The 19538-nt window shown below is 31.0% G+C and overlaps 1 protein-coding gene across 1 annotated transcript in view; it reads right to left on the reverse strand.

The window, feature by feature from the left end:
* Positions 1-373: 373 nt before the first annotated feature.
* The window catches only part of LOC129232540 (carnitine O-palmitoyltransferase 2, mitochondrial-like), a 38588-nt gene continuing 19423 nt past the window's right edge, over positions 374-19538 (reverse strand). Inside the window, exons 7-12 of the mRNA XM_054866676.1 lie at positions 16085-16287; positions 14795-15065; positions 10149-10345; positions 8866-9035; positions 4570-4795; positions 374-876 (exon numbers count right to left, since the gene is read on the reverse strand). Of these exons, the coding sequence (XP_054722651.1) occupies positions 554-876; positions 4570-4795; positions 8866-9035; positions 10149-10345; positions 14795-15065; positions 16085-16287 (1390 nt within the window). The 3' untranslated portion in view covers positions 374-553. The remainder of the gene's footprint in view (positions 877-4569; positions 4796-8865; positions 9036-10148; positions 10346-14794; positions 15066-16084; positions 16288-19538) is intronic.

Here is a 19538-nt window from a genome sequence, read left to right on the forward strand (position 1 = left end):
GAAAAAATAGTCAGATGGTTGGAGTTTGATAATTGGAGTATTACTGTACATAGTATGTAGCATAAAGTAACAAAACAACTTATTGCTTTAATGAATAGTGTAATGCTGAAATAACATTGCATTTGGGTCATAAAAATCAAGATTATATTTTAGATTTCAAATTAATTAAATAAATTTTAAACATTTACAAGAAAAAACTTTAGATTAACATTCAGCCAATAATTAAAGAACATTTTTAATTGTTCATTTGTAACTTTCTTAGAGAGAACTGATAAACATTGAATAATTAATTTTAGAATGAGTAATAATCTGCTCAAAGAAATAAACATTTTTTAAAGAAAATAAATTTATTTCAAAACCACGTAGCTGCTTTATTATCATAAGCACATACAATCATAAACATTTGATGTAAATAAATAACATTATAAAATAATTTTGTTTAAAATTATTTTTATATATAAAGTCTTTTATTAAAAAAGTACCATGTTAAAAATGTCAAAAAATAAAAACCAAAATATTTAAAATTTACAATAGAAGTAGATTTTAAATATGACTAGGATTTTTCTAATACTTTATGGATCTGGTCAAAACTTTCTTTTAATGCATTGACAAATTCTTCCCCATTCCTGTATGGTGAGTAAGAACTGACAAGAAAGCCCATAGTGTCTTCTAAAAATCCATAACCAATTCCAAAGCCATCAGGCACAACAGGGGCAAATCCTCCGCCACTGAATGCAGGACCAAACAAGGTAGATGTTGAAAGAATAAAATGATTTGCTTCCAGGTACACAGGGTCTTGATATAATGCAGGTAGCTTGTGGTTATGTTTTTCAGCCATGTAACGTAAACCAAACAAATGCCTATCAAACCCTTGACCTAGGAAAACATTACAAAAAAATGTGTTTACAATGGAAAATAGATGCATTCCAAACAGTTTTACTATTATAAATAAAGTTTTGCTTTATTAAGATCTAAAAATGACCTTTGTGATTAAGAGGATATGTGTAGCAAAGATTCCCCACCCCTTTACTCATTGGTGAAGGATTACGAATTCCCAGATTATCGGTGCTTTACTGCACATATTATACAATCAAGGATTCAAACTTCGGTATTAATTTTTAATTATTACTAAAGTTTGAACTTTCTTCTAAACTTATAAATATTAATTTCAAAAAATATTTTTCTTTTCTTTAGTGTACATGCTTAAAAATTTTTATTTCTTAAATTGATACTTATATGAATTTTTTTAAAAAAGATGAATTTTTAGTCTAGACAATAGTTAATTTAAAATGCAATAGAAGCTGGGCAAACAATGCTTATTTTAAACCAAATGTGCATGAAGCATGATAAAACTTCCTGCTATAATGAATGTAAGTAAAGTGAACTATGATTATATCTGCATATTTGGGTGGCACAACTACCTTGGATAATGAAAATAGGGGATAATCTACAAAAGGCCAAAAACGAGAAGCTAATAATTGTTTTTGCTCAAAAATTTGGCTGCACTTATACATTAAACTGCGTATCAGTGATTATAAGGGGGGGGGGGTTGATAAGTCAATGACTTTTTAATGAAAAAATCAAAATAAATAGAAAAATGCAGTTTATTTTTCAACTTAATCTCCTTTCACAGCTATACACTTTTTCCAACGATGTTCAAACTTTTATAACCCTTCCAAAAAATAAGATGTCTGGAGATCATTAAAATACTTATTTGTGGCATTAATGATCTCATCATTTGCAGGGCCCGATCAAGCCAAACTGGTGCCCAGGTCCTGAGTATATGTTGGTGTCCCCCCCCCCCATGAGAAAATCCGCTCAATTTTAAAGTCAATGTTTCATACTAGAAACCTAAATACTAGAAACTACATTTTAAAGGAACATTACTGCATTTGAAAGGAAATCTGGGATTTGAATACCAAACACTTAATAGTTACCAAACTAATCACAGTTAAAATTGCCTCTTAAGGCAAAAAAGAATTAAAAAACAATTTAAAACTGCAAAAAAAAATCTTACTAATTCTGACATCAAGCTTTAGAAAAGCTTCTTTCTGGCTTTAACACAGGCAAATGTGTCGATCAAATAATCGAAATCTATGTTTGATGTCACAGAATTTTCAGTGGTCAATAAGGAAAACGCCTGTAAATTATCCTGAAAAACGCAGCTTCTCAAATGATTTTTTATTCTTTTCAAAAATGAAAAGGAACGTTCACTGGAACAGCTGCTGATAGGCAAGGTAAAAAGAAGCTGCAAGGGGTGAATCCACATTCCAAAATGTATGTGTAATGTTTAGTGATCTTATCCTTTTAAAACATTCTCCAGCAGAAAGTTTACCTTTTGCAAAAATTTGAAAGTGTGTTAATTCTTCTGGAAAATGTTCATCTATGTCATCCGAGTAATTATTTTGAAATTCCAGAGCTAAGGGACAACGACTTCTTTACGTGAATTGGTTTTAACTTTATGAGGTTTTGAGCTGATTTTTAAAAAAATTTGAGCCTCCTCTTCCTTAAAGTTGAGAAAAAGTAAAATGAGCTTTAAAAAAAAAAAAAAAAAGGGAAGTAAGTAAGTGAATTTAGGCTAGGCTATTTTGGTGCCCCTAAATTTGTGGTGCCCAGGTCCGTGGACCTGCCGGACCGTGCGTTAATCAGGCCCTGATCATTTGAATAAAAAATTCTCCTCCCACTAAGCCATTTTTTTAAATTTGGAAACAGAAAAAAGTCACTGGGGGCCAAGTCAGAAGGATATGGTGGATTAGAAACCAAATTCATAGCGTAATGCATGCAATTTTGTGGTTGCAATTGCAGATGTGTGAGCTGGAGCGTTATAGTGTTGGAACAGACTTTCTTCTTGGTCATTTTTCTCTTAATTTTGCATTAAAACTGTCTAATAAATTAGCATAATACTGTCCCCTGATTGTTTTCCCTTTTTCAAGATAGTCAATGAGAATTATGCCCTTTGAATCCCAGAAAACTGAGGCCATAACCTTTCCGGCCAATGGATCTGTTTTTGCCTTTTTTGGAGTAGTTTTCACAGAAGAAGTCCACTGTTTTGACTGTTCATTCGTTTCTGGTGTGTAGTAATGTATTTAAGTTTCGCTCATTGTCACATAACATCGCAAAAATTTACTTGGATTACGCTGGATTTGTCTAAACACTGCTTTGACATTGTTACACAATTCCGTTTATGATCGACTGTCAGTAAATGTGGCAACCATCTTGCTGATAACTTTTTCATACACAAATGTTAGTGCAAAATGTTGCATACACATTCAGACGATATGTTTACCATATTAGCTATCTCATGCACTTTCACACAGCAGTCTTCTAGCACGATGACATGGATTTTGTTGATCATTTCTTAGTTTGTGACTTCAATCGTACATTCAGAATGTTCTGCGGCTGTTGTGCACGTACGGCCACAACGAAATTCCGTAAACCACTTGTGAAACATGCCATGTGATAGAGCAGACTCACAATAATATTTTTTCAACTTTTTTTCTGTTTTGGAAATTGTTTTTCTGTGCAAAAGGTAATGCTTTATCAATACCTGAAATTCTTTTTTCTTCATAACGAAAACAAAATTGTCTGTCGTTTTCTTCTGATGCCAATACAACACAACATAATTTAAATATCGTCTGCAAATTTCATGGGTATTGTATATAAAATATACTATACCCATATATAAATATAAAATATAATTAAACTGTATTTTGGTATTTATTTGATTTTTTAATTTTAAAGTCACAAACTTATCAAACCGCCCTCGTATATACAGTACAGTAAAAATGTTTTATATTTTATGTACAATAGAAGTAAAAAAAAGCAAGTGTACAAACAATAAAGAAAATGCAAAAAGAAAACAAAAACAGCTTTAAATTTACTATTTTTCAAAAAAAAAAGTCATTGGTAAGACTCCACTAAAAATCAGTTTCTTCCTGTAAAAATACATTTTCTTCATTCTTGATTGACATGGGGATAATCAGGAATTAACTGCATGTGTACACTCATTACCCATTGAAAATTTTCAATCAATCTTGTAAATATGTTTTTATGAACACAGGTTTAAAGTACAAGAAAATATTACTTTAAAAAATTAAAAAATCATAGTAAAATTAATTTTTAACCAGAATTTGTAAACAATGAAAGAAAAAAAGCCTTTTTTCATTAAGTAGTCAATTTTTATTTCACAAATAAATTAATTGATACACTGCAAAAAAAATATAAGATAAATGGCTTTAGCGCTCAATTGGAAATTTTTTGGTGGGAAAAAAAAAACTTTCTGAAGGAAGGAATATTCTTGGATTGTTTTGTAGCAAAAGGTAGAAAATTAGGTTTTTGTAGATTTTGACAGATGAATTAAAAAGCCATTTTCTAGTAGCTCGAACTAATAACATCACTCTGATTGCACCAAAAGATGCATAACTTTTAAAACACATCTTTAAGTCCCCCCCCCCCAAAAAAAAAATATTTTCGTTAAAATATAACTGATCATTAAATAGACATTTGCATAAATTCATTCAAATGAAAACTTGTCTGCAAAAGGATAAAATATCCTGTAATTATGCTTACCCATAGCAGCTTCTTTAGTGAGTTGATTATGTACTTTAGTACACTCTTTCAAAAGAGCCCTCATTTCAGCACTAGTTGCAGGATTACTTTTGTGAAATTCTTCAACACACCGCTTAGTAGCCTTAGTTACAGGCCTCACAGTCTCAGTTCTTCCATGCTTAAAAGCAGATGTGCTGCATGATTCATATGTAGCAACAAAATTTCCATTAATTTTGTAGTATGCCATCTGTAATTTTTGATTCAAATTAATAACAGTAGTTTGCAATATTTGTAACAACATAAACCCTTTCAATAAAATGTTAATTCATTGTAACAAATGAATTTGTATAGAGTTTTTCACAAATGCGATTCTATTGAGAGGGCCCACCTATGGACCATAGGACACTAGGCACTAACTGAATTAGGTGTTGTCCCTCCTTGCATAAACTCTATAGTGAAGTGATACATATTTTGATTACTGCGTACTGCTGCAACTCAACAGACGAAATTTGGTGAAGTCTTGTGTTTCAATACTCATTATATATTACAATATAAGAAGCAATAAATAATAAAAGTAGAAGTGATACATGTGATGAATATACATTATAATATGGCATCGAATTTTACCTGTTTGCAATAATACACACACATAAAGAGTATCTGCTATGTTACTTTTAATGTACTAATAATGGTGATAATTTAGTCCTGGAGTGTGTTAGGGATTTGTGAAAGAGATTAAAATTTTAAGGAGAAATCTTTTTCTACATTTAATATCTACATACCTCTAATGTGCAATGTAAAATTACTCCAATTTTTTAAAAACTTTAGCAACAGACTTGGTGCTTCGGACCTGTGCTCATGACTTAAGCTGGCGCTGTTTATGGAAATCTAATAGGTGATTTTGAATTCTTAGGAAGGATGGAACACATATATACAAGCTAATTTCAATTTCGATATCTTAGGCAAAACTTAAAGGATTGATAAAAGACATCTATAAAAGGAAACTATAAACACGAGTCAACCATAAGCAGAAACCCCTAACATTCTAAAGGAATGAGGAAAGGCACGAGTAACAGAAGATATGAAAATCATTTTATATCATAACAAAGTAAAAGATTAGAAAAAGTGCTAAAAAGATCAAACCCTGATGGTAATGCAAATATCAGTATATGATATTTTTTAATGAACTCCTAAATTGTTAATACTGTGGATACATATATGAAGAGTTGATGCCATAAAGTACTACATCAAATAGTATGAATATTAGGATTGCCACTGGTACAGGGTAAATATATAACTTAAATTACTTATTCATTAATTCTTATTAGGATTTTATAGCAATTCAAACCAGAGAATAAAAGCACTCACAAGTACATATCACATAATACTTACACATTGTACTTAAAACTCAGGGCTCCCAACACATTTTAGCCATAGAAAAGGGTAAAAGAAGACCACTTGGAATCAAAAAGGGGACCAAAGAGGGCCAGTTAGGATTAAAAAGAGGACCTTGGGAGGACCATTCATAGTTAAACCCAGGGTAGCAAAAAAAGGCAAATTAGCTGCCTGGCAATAAGCACATGAAGATAATTCGTTAATTAACCAAAATAATGATTTTTAATGATAAATCCTTATCACCTTCTGTACATCTGAACTTCTTATATTATTCACACAAACATTTGGATGGGGGGGGGGGGGGAGTGACAAGCAAGCATGTAACTGACCATCTTACAGAGTTACTTTAATTGTAAAATAAATTTTCTACTACTTAACAGGTAAAAACTGGCTAGTTAAAAATAATCACCCAAGTGACCGATCAATCAGTGCATACTTAATAAAGACCTTTTAGATACAGTTATTACAGTAAACACCTTAGTACATAGTAGTTTACAAAATTTTTCACATAACCAGTTTAAAGAGAATTCATTTTGATATAAGGTACCGCAAGACAAGATATAGTTTGGAGGTCAGGAGGTCCCCCTCCCCCTCCACAGCCTTTGGTTTTTACATATTTCCAGTCTAAATATGGTAAGTTTATATACATATGAGAGTTTATGACCAAACACCAAAGCAGGAGGTAATTTCTGGCTACGCTACTAACTGACTAAGTTCAAAAATATTAGAGGTTTGCAAATCATTTATTAGTATGCTAAATATCCAAATCATTTCTTCATATGTATGTATTATTTGTTCGGGCACCAAAAAAATATTGTAACTGTCTTCAAGTATATATAAAAATTAGTGAGAAAGAAAATTTTATTAAAGTCACCATACCCAAAAATATACAAATGCTGCTTAAGCGATAAATACACTGAATGTAAATTTGAGCCTGCTTTTACTGGATAACTTAATATAATAAATAAATGTGTAAGTTTAGATTCAAAGAGTTATATTTTCAAATTGAAAATACTCATTATGAGTACTTAAAAAAATAAGAATACAAAGTTTTTTAGTTTTTAAAAATAAAATTAAATAAAAAAATTTGAGGTAGCACATGTCAAAACAGCTTCCAATTAAAAAAATATTAAAATAATTACAAGATGCAAAAGGATTGAAATCTTCCACAAGAGAATAAAATTTTCGCGAAGTATGTTCACTGTTGGCATGATTTCCAAAAAAAAAAAAATATTCCCTAAAACTAAACATGACTTAAATTGAACATAAAATATGCTAGTCTAGGATAGCATATGTGAAAATAACATTCGATTGCGCAAAATATCAAAATATGTACAAGATGCAAAAAGATTGAAATCTCAAAGACAAGAAGCAATTCCTCGCGAAGTTCGAGTAAGTGCAATGATGCTATGCTTCCAAAAATAAGAAAGTTTATTATTTGTTAAAATTAAACAAAAAATAAGCTATTATATAGATGGCGTATGTCAAAATAACTTCTGATTGCCAAAAATATCATAACATTAACAAGATGCAAAAAGATCGCGAAGTGCGAGTAAGTTCAATGTTGTCATGGTTTCGAAAAAAAAACTAGTTTATTACCTATTAAAATTAAACAAAAAATAAGCTAATCTATAGTGGCGTATGCCAAAATAACTTCCGATTGCCAAAAATATCAAAATATTAACAAGATGCAAAAAGATTGAAATCTCAAACACGACAAGCAATTTTCCGCGAAGTGCGAGTAAGTTCAATGTTGCCATGGTTTTGAAAAAAAAGTAGTCTCTTATCTATTAAAATTAAACAAAAAATAAGCTAATCTATGGTGGAGTGTGTCAAAATAACTTTTGATTGACAAAAATATCAAATTATTTACAAGATGCAAAAAGATTGAAATCTCAAACAACGACAAGCACTTTCCGCGAAGTGCGAGAAAGTTCAATGTTGCTATGGTACCAAAAATATAAACATTAATTGTCTATTAAAATTAACCAAAAAATAAGCTAATCTAAGGAGGTGTTATGTCAAAATAACTTCCGATTGCCAAAAATATCATAACATTAACAAGATGCAAAAAGATCGCGAAGTGCGAGTAAGTTCAATGTTGCGATGGTTTCGAAAAAAAGGTAGTCTCTTATCTATTAAAATTAAACAAAAAATAAGCTAACCTATGGTAGAGCGTGTCAAAATAACTTCTGATTGCCAAAAATATCAAAATATTTACAAGATGCAAAGAGATTGAAATCTCAAAACCCAGCAAGCAATTTTCGGCGAAGTCCAAGAAAGTTTGATGTTATCATGGTTCCGAAAAAAAAGTTTATTATCTATTGTAAATAAACATAAAATAAACTAATCTAAGTTAATGAATGTTAAAGTAACTTCTGATTGTCAAAAACATCAAAATAATAACAAGATGCAAAAAGATTGAACTCGCAAACACAGGAAGTAATTTTTCGCGATGTTACATATCGAACACAAGTTCAGAAAATTTCACTGATGAAACATTCTTAATTTTTTTCAAGTGCGTACGAACCCGTGAAAAATATCGGTAGCAAAATGCTTTGATTTCACGTCATAACTCTTCTTTCAAACTTCTCCATTTGCTAGATTTCCATGTTACAGCAGTGGGTGGAGTAATGACGTCAATCTGAAGCGAAATAATACCAGAAAGTCAAGTTCAATAGAAAAACGGCGCCGCGGCAGCGTGTTCGGGCTTAACATAAGTCAGCACACAGTATCTTTTAATGTAATGAAAATTTTTAAAATCTGATTTTTTAGTAAAAACAATACAAAAGCGGACTAAACGGACCAAAATGTTAAAAAGCGGTCTAAAGCGGACTTTACCCTAAAAAACGGACTTCGGCGGGAAAAGCGGACCATTTGGGAGCCCTGAAAACTGAATATATTCCTAAGAATAGGAATTACCTGCAATCCAAGCTGAGCAACAGAATCAGGGCTCAACTTATTTTGCTTAATACTTTCTCTGTTCATTTGACTATATTGAAGAATGTTAAATTGTAAATTGTTGGTTTGTTGAGCTAGTTTGTCTCTGGCATTTTGCACACTGGATTGTATGGCTTCATCTAGTACAAAATCTATAAAAATATGCAAAACTTGATTATTATATACAAATTTATAAACCTTACAAAAATATAAAAAAATTAAATTAACACACTTAAATTAAAATTTTATTATTCATAAAGTACTTTTAATTTTAAAAATTAAAGCTTAGAATTGCAATTAAATATTACATTATAAAACCTTCATCAGACATTTTCCTAAATGCTATGCATTGCAGATAACACTTGTAAAACTACTTTTTATTCCCCCCTCTTTTTTATTATTATCTGTTTTGCACTCTTTATCTTTTTTCATACTTAGACATACAGCAGTGTATCGGTCAAGTTTGGAGTTTTGAAAAGAAATGAGCAAAATATCTGCTAGTGAGTATCTTACATGAAACATTTCAAGCAGCATTTCTCAAAAACTATTAAAACGACATACTTGAATTTTTGTATGTCTATAGCAGATCTGTAGAACATCTATAATCCCAAATTTCATGAATATATCTCATATATTTATGAAATTATTAAGGTCTGAAATGTGTCATGGAAAAGAACATGTTACTTTGAGCATCACACTTTGTGGCACAATTTCAAAACGTTTTGCCAAACAAATCAAAATGAAGCACTTATCTGCTTCTCAAACGTTGCAAAATTTTGTTGTTAAACTTTGTTGCAAAAACAATGTTGTTAAATTTTAAATTAAATGTTTAATTTTAAAACAAAACAAGCCTTTAAAGAAGACCATAAGTTCCATTTAAGGGAAAAGGAATCTGTAAAATATTTAAATTATGTTCTATGTTCCATACATTCCCAAAATGCTTTTCCTTTTTACAAATCTATCAACTCCAAAAGAAAAGAATAAACCTCATAATCAGTATATGCACTTTTAAGAAATAATATTTTCGGAGCACACAATTTGGTTAATTAGCACTCTATAAAACTCAACCCAAAATAGAAAGAGCACATTAAAAAGACACACATTAACTTTCATTCATATTCTTAATCATTCATTTAACACTTTAACCCATTTACAATTTTTAACATTATGCTAAAAATAAGAAAATATGTTCTTAATAGGTGCGGATATAAATACATCTTTTTGAAAGTTTTAAAATTAATATTTTTAAAATTTAAAACACTGACCTAACCTTCGTACTCGATGAGAAGCATCAATATTAGCAGGTACAGTTTTTGGACGAACAAAATGATTCTTTATTGAATCAGAGTAAATTTCATTGAAGTATCTTAATACTGCTACTCCATCTCCCCAAGCATGTTCAAAATTTATTGCAGCTTTGCCGTCTTTAGTGATTATTAGAGTAAAGCTCTTGTCAAACCACCTGTAATATAAAGAAAAAAAAGAGTATGTATAGATATTTTGAATATAATTTCCTAAAAGAAGTAAAAAAATCATAATTATAAACAAATAAAGAAACTCCATGAAAGATTTGCACTAAATAAAAATGCTTCATATTAAGTTATTTTAAACATAATTTTAAGTATACAAAATAAATTGGGACTAAATAAACTAATGATTTCAATATATATATATATATATATATATATATATATATATATATATATATATATATATATATATATATATACACACATGGATCATGTATAAAAATTGCTAATTCCTCTTTATAGTATTGATACAATTTTGCAATGCATTTTAAGCAATATCAGAGAAAATTGATAACGGTCAGGGGTTAATTCACAAATTTTGCAAAATTATGGGACAGATTAGGGGAGTGCAATGCTAAATGTTTGGGGTAAAATGTTCCCTTTAAAATAGCTCAATGAAGAAAAGGTAGAAATTGTTTTAGCCAATATGTCCTGAAATAGAATGCTAATGTGCATTGTCAACAGCTATCTAAGTCAGACCAGTGTTGTTTGGTATATTGAAAACTGAACACATGCACCACTGATCCACAAAAATGAATGTTTAAAAAAAATTTTTTTTGGCCTATTTTGCAAATTTTAATTAATGCTTAATTAATTTTGTACTTTTAAACAAAGAGTGTGCACCCCTAATATACTATGATGAAACCATCTTCATTTCATTACCTGACATGTAATTTACTTTTTATATCAAACTTACAGGGTTCATACTCTATTTGGATGAAAAAATTCCATGACTTTTCCAAGACTTTTTCATGACTTCAATAAAAATTTTCATGACCTTGTTCACGAAGAGAATAGCACTATTTAATCTCAAACTTGCTTATTTTTAGAAATGAGCGCAAAACGTCTACATGAATGCCACAACCTCATTGAAGCACTTACTCGTAATGTAAAAAATATAAGTGTGCACTTAAAAAACTAAACTATTCTTATTTGTCTTCATCATTTAAATTTAAGTAAAGTAAAAATGCAGTGAAACAAAAATTATGATGCCTAAATGTCTATTTTTTTTTTTAATAAACAAGCAGAATGATAATGAATGGGACAAAGGGTGAATGAGTCATCACTAAGTTTCAATAAAGTTGTTTCAAAAGTTGCCTTCAGTGTCAACAGTGCATTTAATCATCCATCTAACTTGACAGTATTTTGGTTCTTTAAACCGGGGTGGCGACAGGAACTGTGAAAAAAAGTTCTTTTCCCTGATTAAGTTCACCAAATTTCCCTGATTTACATTACTAATAATAATGGTTTCCTTTCTTTGCTCTACTTGAAATCCATTGTATGTTTGTATAAAATGCAGTATTTTAAACATTTTTAAGTTGTGTAAAGTTGTTAAACTAAAGATATATTTTTAAAAAATGCTACTTTTTTAATAAAATGGTTTTAAAAAAACATATCAAGTCAATTTTTTTGGAATAAGAACCCCTACAAAACAGTATATAAAATTTTTCTACATGGAAAGATTATAGAAAATTAAAAAAAAAAAAATTACTTCCAGAAACCACTTAGCATAAGAATTTTAAGAAACTATTAAAATCACTCTTAAAAGCATATGTGTTTTATGATAGAACTAAAAAGTAATTGAAATCATTTAACTAAATTTTCAAACAGTATAATTATTGTTGTAAGAATAATTAAAGAATAGAAGTGATGTAGTTATTCTTATAAAGGGTGTCTCAAAATTAACGCAAGATTTGAATTTGCCGCCATTTTTGCAATAAATTGTGGGCAATCTTGAAAAAAGAACAATTTGGCAGCTGAGGGTCTAGGGTTATTACAAATGGAGCGTTTTCGATTCTATAATGCGTTTTTATTATCGAAAATTATTTGAAAAATAATGAAAGTTTGGGCGGGTCAAGCAGTTTACTGTTATTGGCGCTCGATATCGCAATTAGGTAATGCGCAGGTGGTTGTGGGATTGCTGACATAGACGTTTGACTTCAAATAACCCCATAGGGAGAAGTCTAATGATGTAAAATCACACGATCTAGGGTACAATTCATATCACCGAAACGAGAGAGTACACGAACAGGAAATTCCTCATGCAGTGATTGAATTGTTTCGCTGGCTGTATAATAGCATAACACTCCATTTTTACTAACCCTTAACTCCCAGCTGTCAAATTGTTCTTTTTCCGTGGCTGCCAACAATTCACAGCAAAAATTGTGGCAAATTCAAATCTTGCGTTAATTTTGGGACACCCTTTATAACTAATTGACATATTTATGTAAAACAGATGAAATCATTTGACATTCGTTCATAGGGAGCGTTTCTCTAAGAACATAAGTTTTAATGTAGGAATACAGCATTTTGACAATAAAAAAATAAAAATATTTACTTAAGTGACAATGGAATAAAGGCAAAGGAGCTAAGGCATTAATGAAGGCTTCCTCTTTGCCTGTATGGTTGTTTATTTTAAGTAGCATTGAAAGCATGAAAGGAAATTTCAAGCTAGGTAAAATAAACAACCTAACAGACACAGAAGCAATCTTAGAAAGTTCAACCTGTGGTTAATAAGTAAGACTCAATACTTTGACGTTAAGGAAAAAAGATGTACAAATAAGCAGCAGTGTATAATCGCACCTCAGTAATTTTACTTTTTTTTTTGAACAGATAATTGGCAGAAAATGCATAGGGAATTAGAGTACTTAATTTTGTAAAGCAAAAAAAGATTTTTTTTCTTCATAAAATCAATTTTTTATGTTTTTTGCTATTTTTTCGAAATTCTCTGATATTTCCCTGACTTTTCCCTGATTAATAAAGTTCCCTGACTTTTCCCTGATCTGTCGCCACCCTGTTAAATTAAAGCCACATAGTTTAGTTCTTTATGTTTCTAAACCAGATATTTTTTTGAAAAAACCATTCAGTAATGAATCAATCTTCTGATGCAAAAGTACTTGTTTTGTTTACTTATTTGCACATTTTCAAATGTATATAAATTAATAGATTTAGAAATTCCAGAACATGTATGATTTCTGACATTGAACGCAGCAGTGGGTCGCATGGATTAGTTTTGCGGGCCGTATGTTGTGCACTACTGTTTTCAGCAAATTAAGATAAACTCTAATAAATTTAATAACAAAGTTCTTACGAGTGATGGAATCGAACTCGGATGCAATTGAATTGCTTTTTATGAGGGTGTAGCAAAACCAAGAACTTGCAAGTTTGCTACTACAGAATATAAAACATAAGAAGTGTTGAAAATAACAGTAATTCAAAATAAGAGATGTCTAAATAGTAAAAATCACATCACAAAAAAAGCAAGCGGCTGTGACAGAAGTGGATACAATTATTTTTCAAAATTCAGATTTGATTTTGGGATCTTTCAATTTGCCACTTTTAATAGCTTTTATGTGCTATACTGTTAAATCACTAAAGATTTCTAATGCTCTTTTAGTTACTGTTACTTTATCTCTGTCCAGGACATTTTTCCATGACTTGAAATAAATTTCCATGACTTTCAAAGGAAATTTCAATTTTCCATGACTTTTCCAGGTCTGAAACTCGCTTATTTTTTTTCCATGACTTTCCAGGATTTCCATGACCCGTACGAACCCTGAACCTATAATTTACTAACTTTTTTTGCTGACTGATAAAACTGACGAAAATGAGCATCCCTTACTATGGAGGTAATATGCAAATTAAATATCTTCAAACTCTTTAAAAGGTTACAGAATCCAACAACAAATTGCATTCATTTTTTCCCAGTTATGCCAAACCATAATTTGCATGAAGTGCAACTTGTGTTTCAGCACGTTTTGGTCCTGAAATCAGCAAACTTTCTATGCATACTCATCCTTATCAAAGTAAGCAACTATGATGATATTGTGAATTTCATTTAATGTTTCTATTCAGAGAATTTTGTAATCTTCAAGCATTTTTCTGTACCAATAGCAGTTGAAAAATCCTATTATGCAAATTTTTTCTGCACTTTTAAGCTCAAATCTTCTTTTTAAATTCTCAAAAAGTTAATTTTGAAAAATTTTTCAAATAAGAAAATACAGTGAAAATTGATAACATCTAAGTGTTCAAAGTATTTATGATCAGGGCTGCAGAGTCAAAGTCAGACTGAATTTGGTGTAAAGGAGTCGGAGTCAAAGGCATAAAAAATCCAAGAGTTGGTGTCACTCATTTTACCTCAAAGTTGCAACTTGTCAGTGCTTGCGGAGTTGGACTGATTTTGGGGTAAAGGAGTTGGAGTTGAAGGCCCTAAAATTTCCAGAGTCGGCCGTTCTCCCTCCGACTCTACAGCCCTGTTTATGATGCTCTCGCCTAGTATTACAAATGGTCATGATATCTATTTATGAATTTTTTTGACATAACAACAGTCAATATATCCAAGTTAAAGCACATTTGTTATTTTGAAATTGATGTAGTCATACCTATTATAAGCAGGTCCATGAAGCATATGGTGAGCAGATTTCACTAAATCCTCTTGTAGAGATTCATCATCAAGCGAAAGAACAAATATTGCACTATCGATTAACTTTAGCTGTTCAGCATTTCCTAATTTTTCTAAATGGTTTCTTGCTTCAGCCCAAGTGTCTCTATTTTCAGTAGTTAAGTATGAAATTGGATGAGATGGTGGGGGACATGAATCTGTCAGAATGTAGCTCATCAGACTAAAAATATAAGCAGGGGGCATAATGTTACCTGAGAAAAAAATAGAAAATGAAATATTAAATCTAAATTTTCACTAGTCTAAACATTCATTAAATGATTTTTTTTTCAAATATTTTTAAAATCATTAAAAAAAACTTTGAGCATCAAATCAAGACAAATGTTTTAGCATCATTTTGTTATCAGAATGCATAATAATAAAAGGGCTCTTCTCTCCCACAAATATATCAAATGAGTCAAATTTTAGGCAAATATTAATAATGACTAATTGAAAAATGAAATTTACAAACATAACTTTTCAAACTAGATAAAAAAGGCATTATATAACAATAAAATGTACTAATGCATAAAAGCAATGAGTTCACTGCATAATTATTTCATCATTTATAAACATTTGAATATTTAAACTTAGTAGTAAAGAAAATGGACTTTATTTACTGTTTTTTTGGATAAGATGAACTGTGCTTAAGACAAATTAATTTTAAAGAACCCTTTGAATTTATTTTCAACAGGTTTGACAGTATTTTCTAAATTATCAGTTGACTGATTTAAACCAAAAACTGTATCTCAAGACCATAAATGAAGTTTTTTTTTTTTTTTTGACTACAAACATGCCAACCAGTAGTATTATTTATTGATTTATGAAGAGAAAATTTAAATAAGGTGAATTTTTTTGTCCCTTGGACCTCGACAAAATATATTTTAAATAAAACTATCCAGACTGCACTAAAAATTACTTGCCGATCCTAAGTTAGAGTAACAAAGTTCAGGACAGTTGATGTGGAGTGTTTAGCTCCCGCTCTTGTTCTCACTTTGAATGTCTGTGTTGTCAGAGAAATTAAATAATAATTTTTAAAAAGATGCAATAGAGCTTGCATAGACATGCTGCATTATTGCATGTTTGCCTGGATGGCTTCTCTTTGATCACCCACTCTTCCTATTACAGACATCAATAGTTTAACTATGAACTTATTATGCTCTGAAAACACACACACACATCTTTGAAACTAATATTCTACAATGATTTGAAAATAAATTAAAAATGACTTTACCATCTCCGTCCAACACATCAAATGTATAGAAATGACCATTTCTAAGCACAATAACATGGCGAGCTTCTGGAAATACCTGGATCTCATCTTTTCCAACTCGTGGTATACGAGTTGAGTTGAATAAATTGTTAAATTGGCTCATATCAAGAGGAAATGCTTTAAATAAATAGGCACCATACCAAGCAAATTTTCTTGGCATTAACCTGAAATAGACAAAAACTAACATTAGAACAAAAAATAAAAAAAGAAACATTTATACTTCTTTAGTAATAATAAAGCTGAAAGTCTCTCTGTCCGGAGGATGTCTGTGACGCGCATAGCGCCTAGACCGTTCGGCCGATTTTCATGAAATTTGGCACTAAGTTAGTTTGTAGCATGGGGGTGTGCACCTCGAAGCGATTTTTCGAAAATTTGATTTTGTTCTTTTCTATTCCAATTTTAAGAACAAAATTATCATAAGATCGACGAGTAATTTACGAAATTATCATAACGTGGAACCGTTACATGGGCACAAGCCAATTGGCGAGATACGAAATTATCATAACGTGGAACTGTAACATGGGTACAAGCCAACTGGCGAGAAAATTCACCATACATTATTTGTAAATATACAGGCGAACCAAAAAACCTTTTAATTTTTCTATTACGGGCAAAGCCCTGCGGGTACCACTAGTAATTAATATATCCCACCAATCACCACTGTACCCACCCTGGTAAAATTTACACTTGATCAGCAACAAATAAATGTAAGGAAACATATGATATGTTTAAAGCACAAGAATATAAATTAAATTACTAGAATTCTGACAATCTAGTTAGTGGTTAGCAGCTGATATATGAATGCCTACCAGAGATTTCTCTAAATTGACTACAGATTTATGCTAAGACTAGCTGTACCCAACGCACGCTGCTACGCCAACAAAAAAATACATCATTATACTGATTTTCATGACAATTGGTTGAACGGGGCAGAAGTTGCTACTCTGCAGTGCCACCTGGTTGCGAGTGGCTTTAATGAGCATGTTATGCACCTTCTCCGTGGAAAAATACATATATATATAGCAATTTTCATAATAATCGGTCCAAGTATCAAGTGAAGCCGTGACTATACTCAAATTTTGTACTCATGCAGTTTGCAAGATCAATCAATCGCTAAAAATATCAAATAGAAAAAGTTTTAAATCCCCCCGTTGCATGAAAAGCCATAAAACAATAAAGAAAGAATTTATTTGTTCAAAACTCAAGAAAAATGGTAACAGCTAACTTCTTATAAATGAGATCTTTCACGCGAATTAATTTCTGCAGTCGATAGTTTTATTTGTATTTATCCAATGGATTGTGACTTAAATTGGAATAAAAAAGGAACTATCGATCGGATTTTTTTCGAACTGGTCAATAAACATTCCCGGTACCAAAAATAACAAACGGTGAAAGTTTCAGCCAAATCTGCCGAGTAGTTTTTGAGTTCATGGATGACATACAGACAAACATTCATTTTTATATACATAGATATGGTGAATTTTCTCGCCAGTTGGCTTGTATTCATCTTACGGTTCCACTTTATGATAATTTCGTAATTTACTTGTCCATCTTATGATATTTTTTTTTCTTTTAAAATTGGAATAGAAAAAGAACCACATCGAATTTTCGAAAAAATCGCTTCAAGGTGCACACCCCCATACTACAAACTAACTTTGTGCCAAATTTCATGAAAATTGGCCGAACGGTCTATGCGCTATGCGCGTCACAGACATCCTACAGACATCCTAAGGACAGAGAGACTTTCAGCTTTATCACTGCACAATAATAGAAAAAAGCATTTATCCTAAAAATTGTAAAAAATATTAAAAATTACAAAAGAAACTAAATATTTCTTTTGCATAAATACTAAAAGTAAATGCAATAAATTGGCGCACAGTGCACTTGCAATGTAATGAACCAGAAAATGCTAAGATGTCTTACAATTAATAGATAAATATTAGGTACATGTATTCCTAACAAAGTCTTCAACATTCTGTTGCGGATTTTTAATGAAGAATTTTCTAAATATTACACTTGCAAAAAAGTACTACACAACACTACACAATTTTCCTATTTTTATTATATATGTAGAACTTATTTTTATAGCATAACACTAATCTGTCTTAATCTATTACAGAAGCCACTCAATTAGTTTTTCTGAATAAAATGAGCAATCCACAAATTACATGAAATACACCGCCAGCTCAGTCAATTCCAGCCGAGGACTGCAGTTTCGTGCTTATTAGCACTCATCAACCCGGCATAGGACTAACTGAGCTGGAGGTGGAAAACCTCTTAAGGAAGCCAAGAGTGCAAACAAACTGGTAGCTAATACAGAATTAGCACTGATCAGCCGAGTGACCGAAACAATGGTTCGGTTCAACTCGAATATTGCAGGCAAGACAGGTATATTCAGTAAGTTACATCCAGAAATCCACAAATTACCAAAAACCTACAGCATTTTAAAGGCTACAATTAAGCTCTTTCATTTGTGCAAGAACATTAAACATACAACAGCAAAAATTAAGTGTTCACTGCTGATCTTGGCAATGAAAAGTTTTAAATAGTTACTTGCTGTAATCTTGTAATTTTGCTGCAATCTTCAGACGGTTTGTGCTTAGATTAATATTCATTTTAATAACATTTTTGCATGAATAATATTTGGGTTTTTTTTCATGAATTAGCTCCCTTGACTGTTATAAGCAACTGACTTACATAATCCATTACATTAAATTAGAAACAGTATATAATCCAACAGCAAATAGCTGAACCTAAAGTTATTTTCCATATAAATAATAAAAAAATTATAAAGAAAAGGAAACATGCAACTGGCATATAAATTCAAAATACAATTATTCTTACCATTGAATATTTCTTTTCCTTTTAAATGTTAGTGGAAAAACTTAACACTGGACTCAAGATTGAATACCCTTATGAAAAGTTTCAGTGGTCCTTGAGGAGCAACATGAAGCTTTGAAGAATTACACAATACTTCTTTTAAAGGCATCATTTATTAATCCCCAGTGGTACAACAGCAAATGGGGGCCAGCCAATCTCAGTTTTGCTAACCAAGTGCTCTTAGAAGGGGGGAAAACCAATGTCATGGGTAAGTGGTCAGCCAAACGTAGAACTCACAGAGTTTAGTTCCCAAGCACGCTTGGTACTCATTTTTATCAACTCACTGAAGGGATTACAGGCTGAAAAATTATTAATAACAGAAAAGTACCCTCATAATAGAAACAAAACAGACGACTAAAAATAGCTATATTTTCTCTCCAAGTTGATTTTTAAAAATGTAAAATAAGAATGGTAAGAACAATAAAACTTTTATCTTTAGCAAATATTACCAAAGTATTATATGCTTAGAAAGGTTTTTCACACTAAATTTTTCAATATAAGTCTTTTTCTCAATAGATACAGATTCCCAAAGTGT

The sequence above is a fragment of the Uloborus diversus genome, unplaced genomic scaffold (assembly GCF_026930045.1).
Source record: "Uloborus diversus isolate 005 unplaced genomic scaffold, Udiv.v.3.1 scaffold_1254, whole genome shotgun sequence".
NCBI classification, from domain to species: domain Eukaryota; kingdom Metazoa; phylum Arthropoda; class Arachnida; order Araneae; family Uloboridae; genus Uloborus; species Uloborus diversus.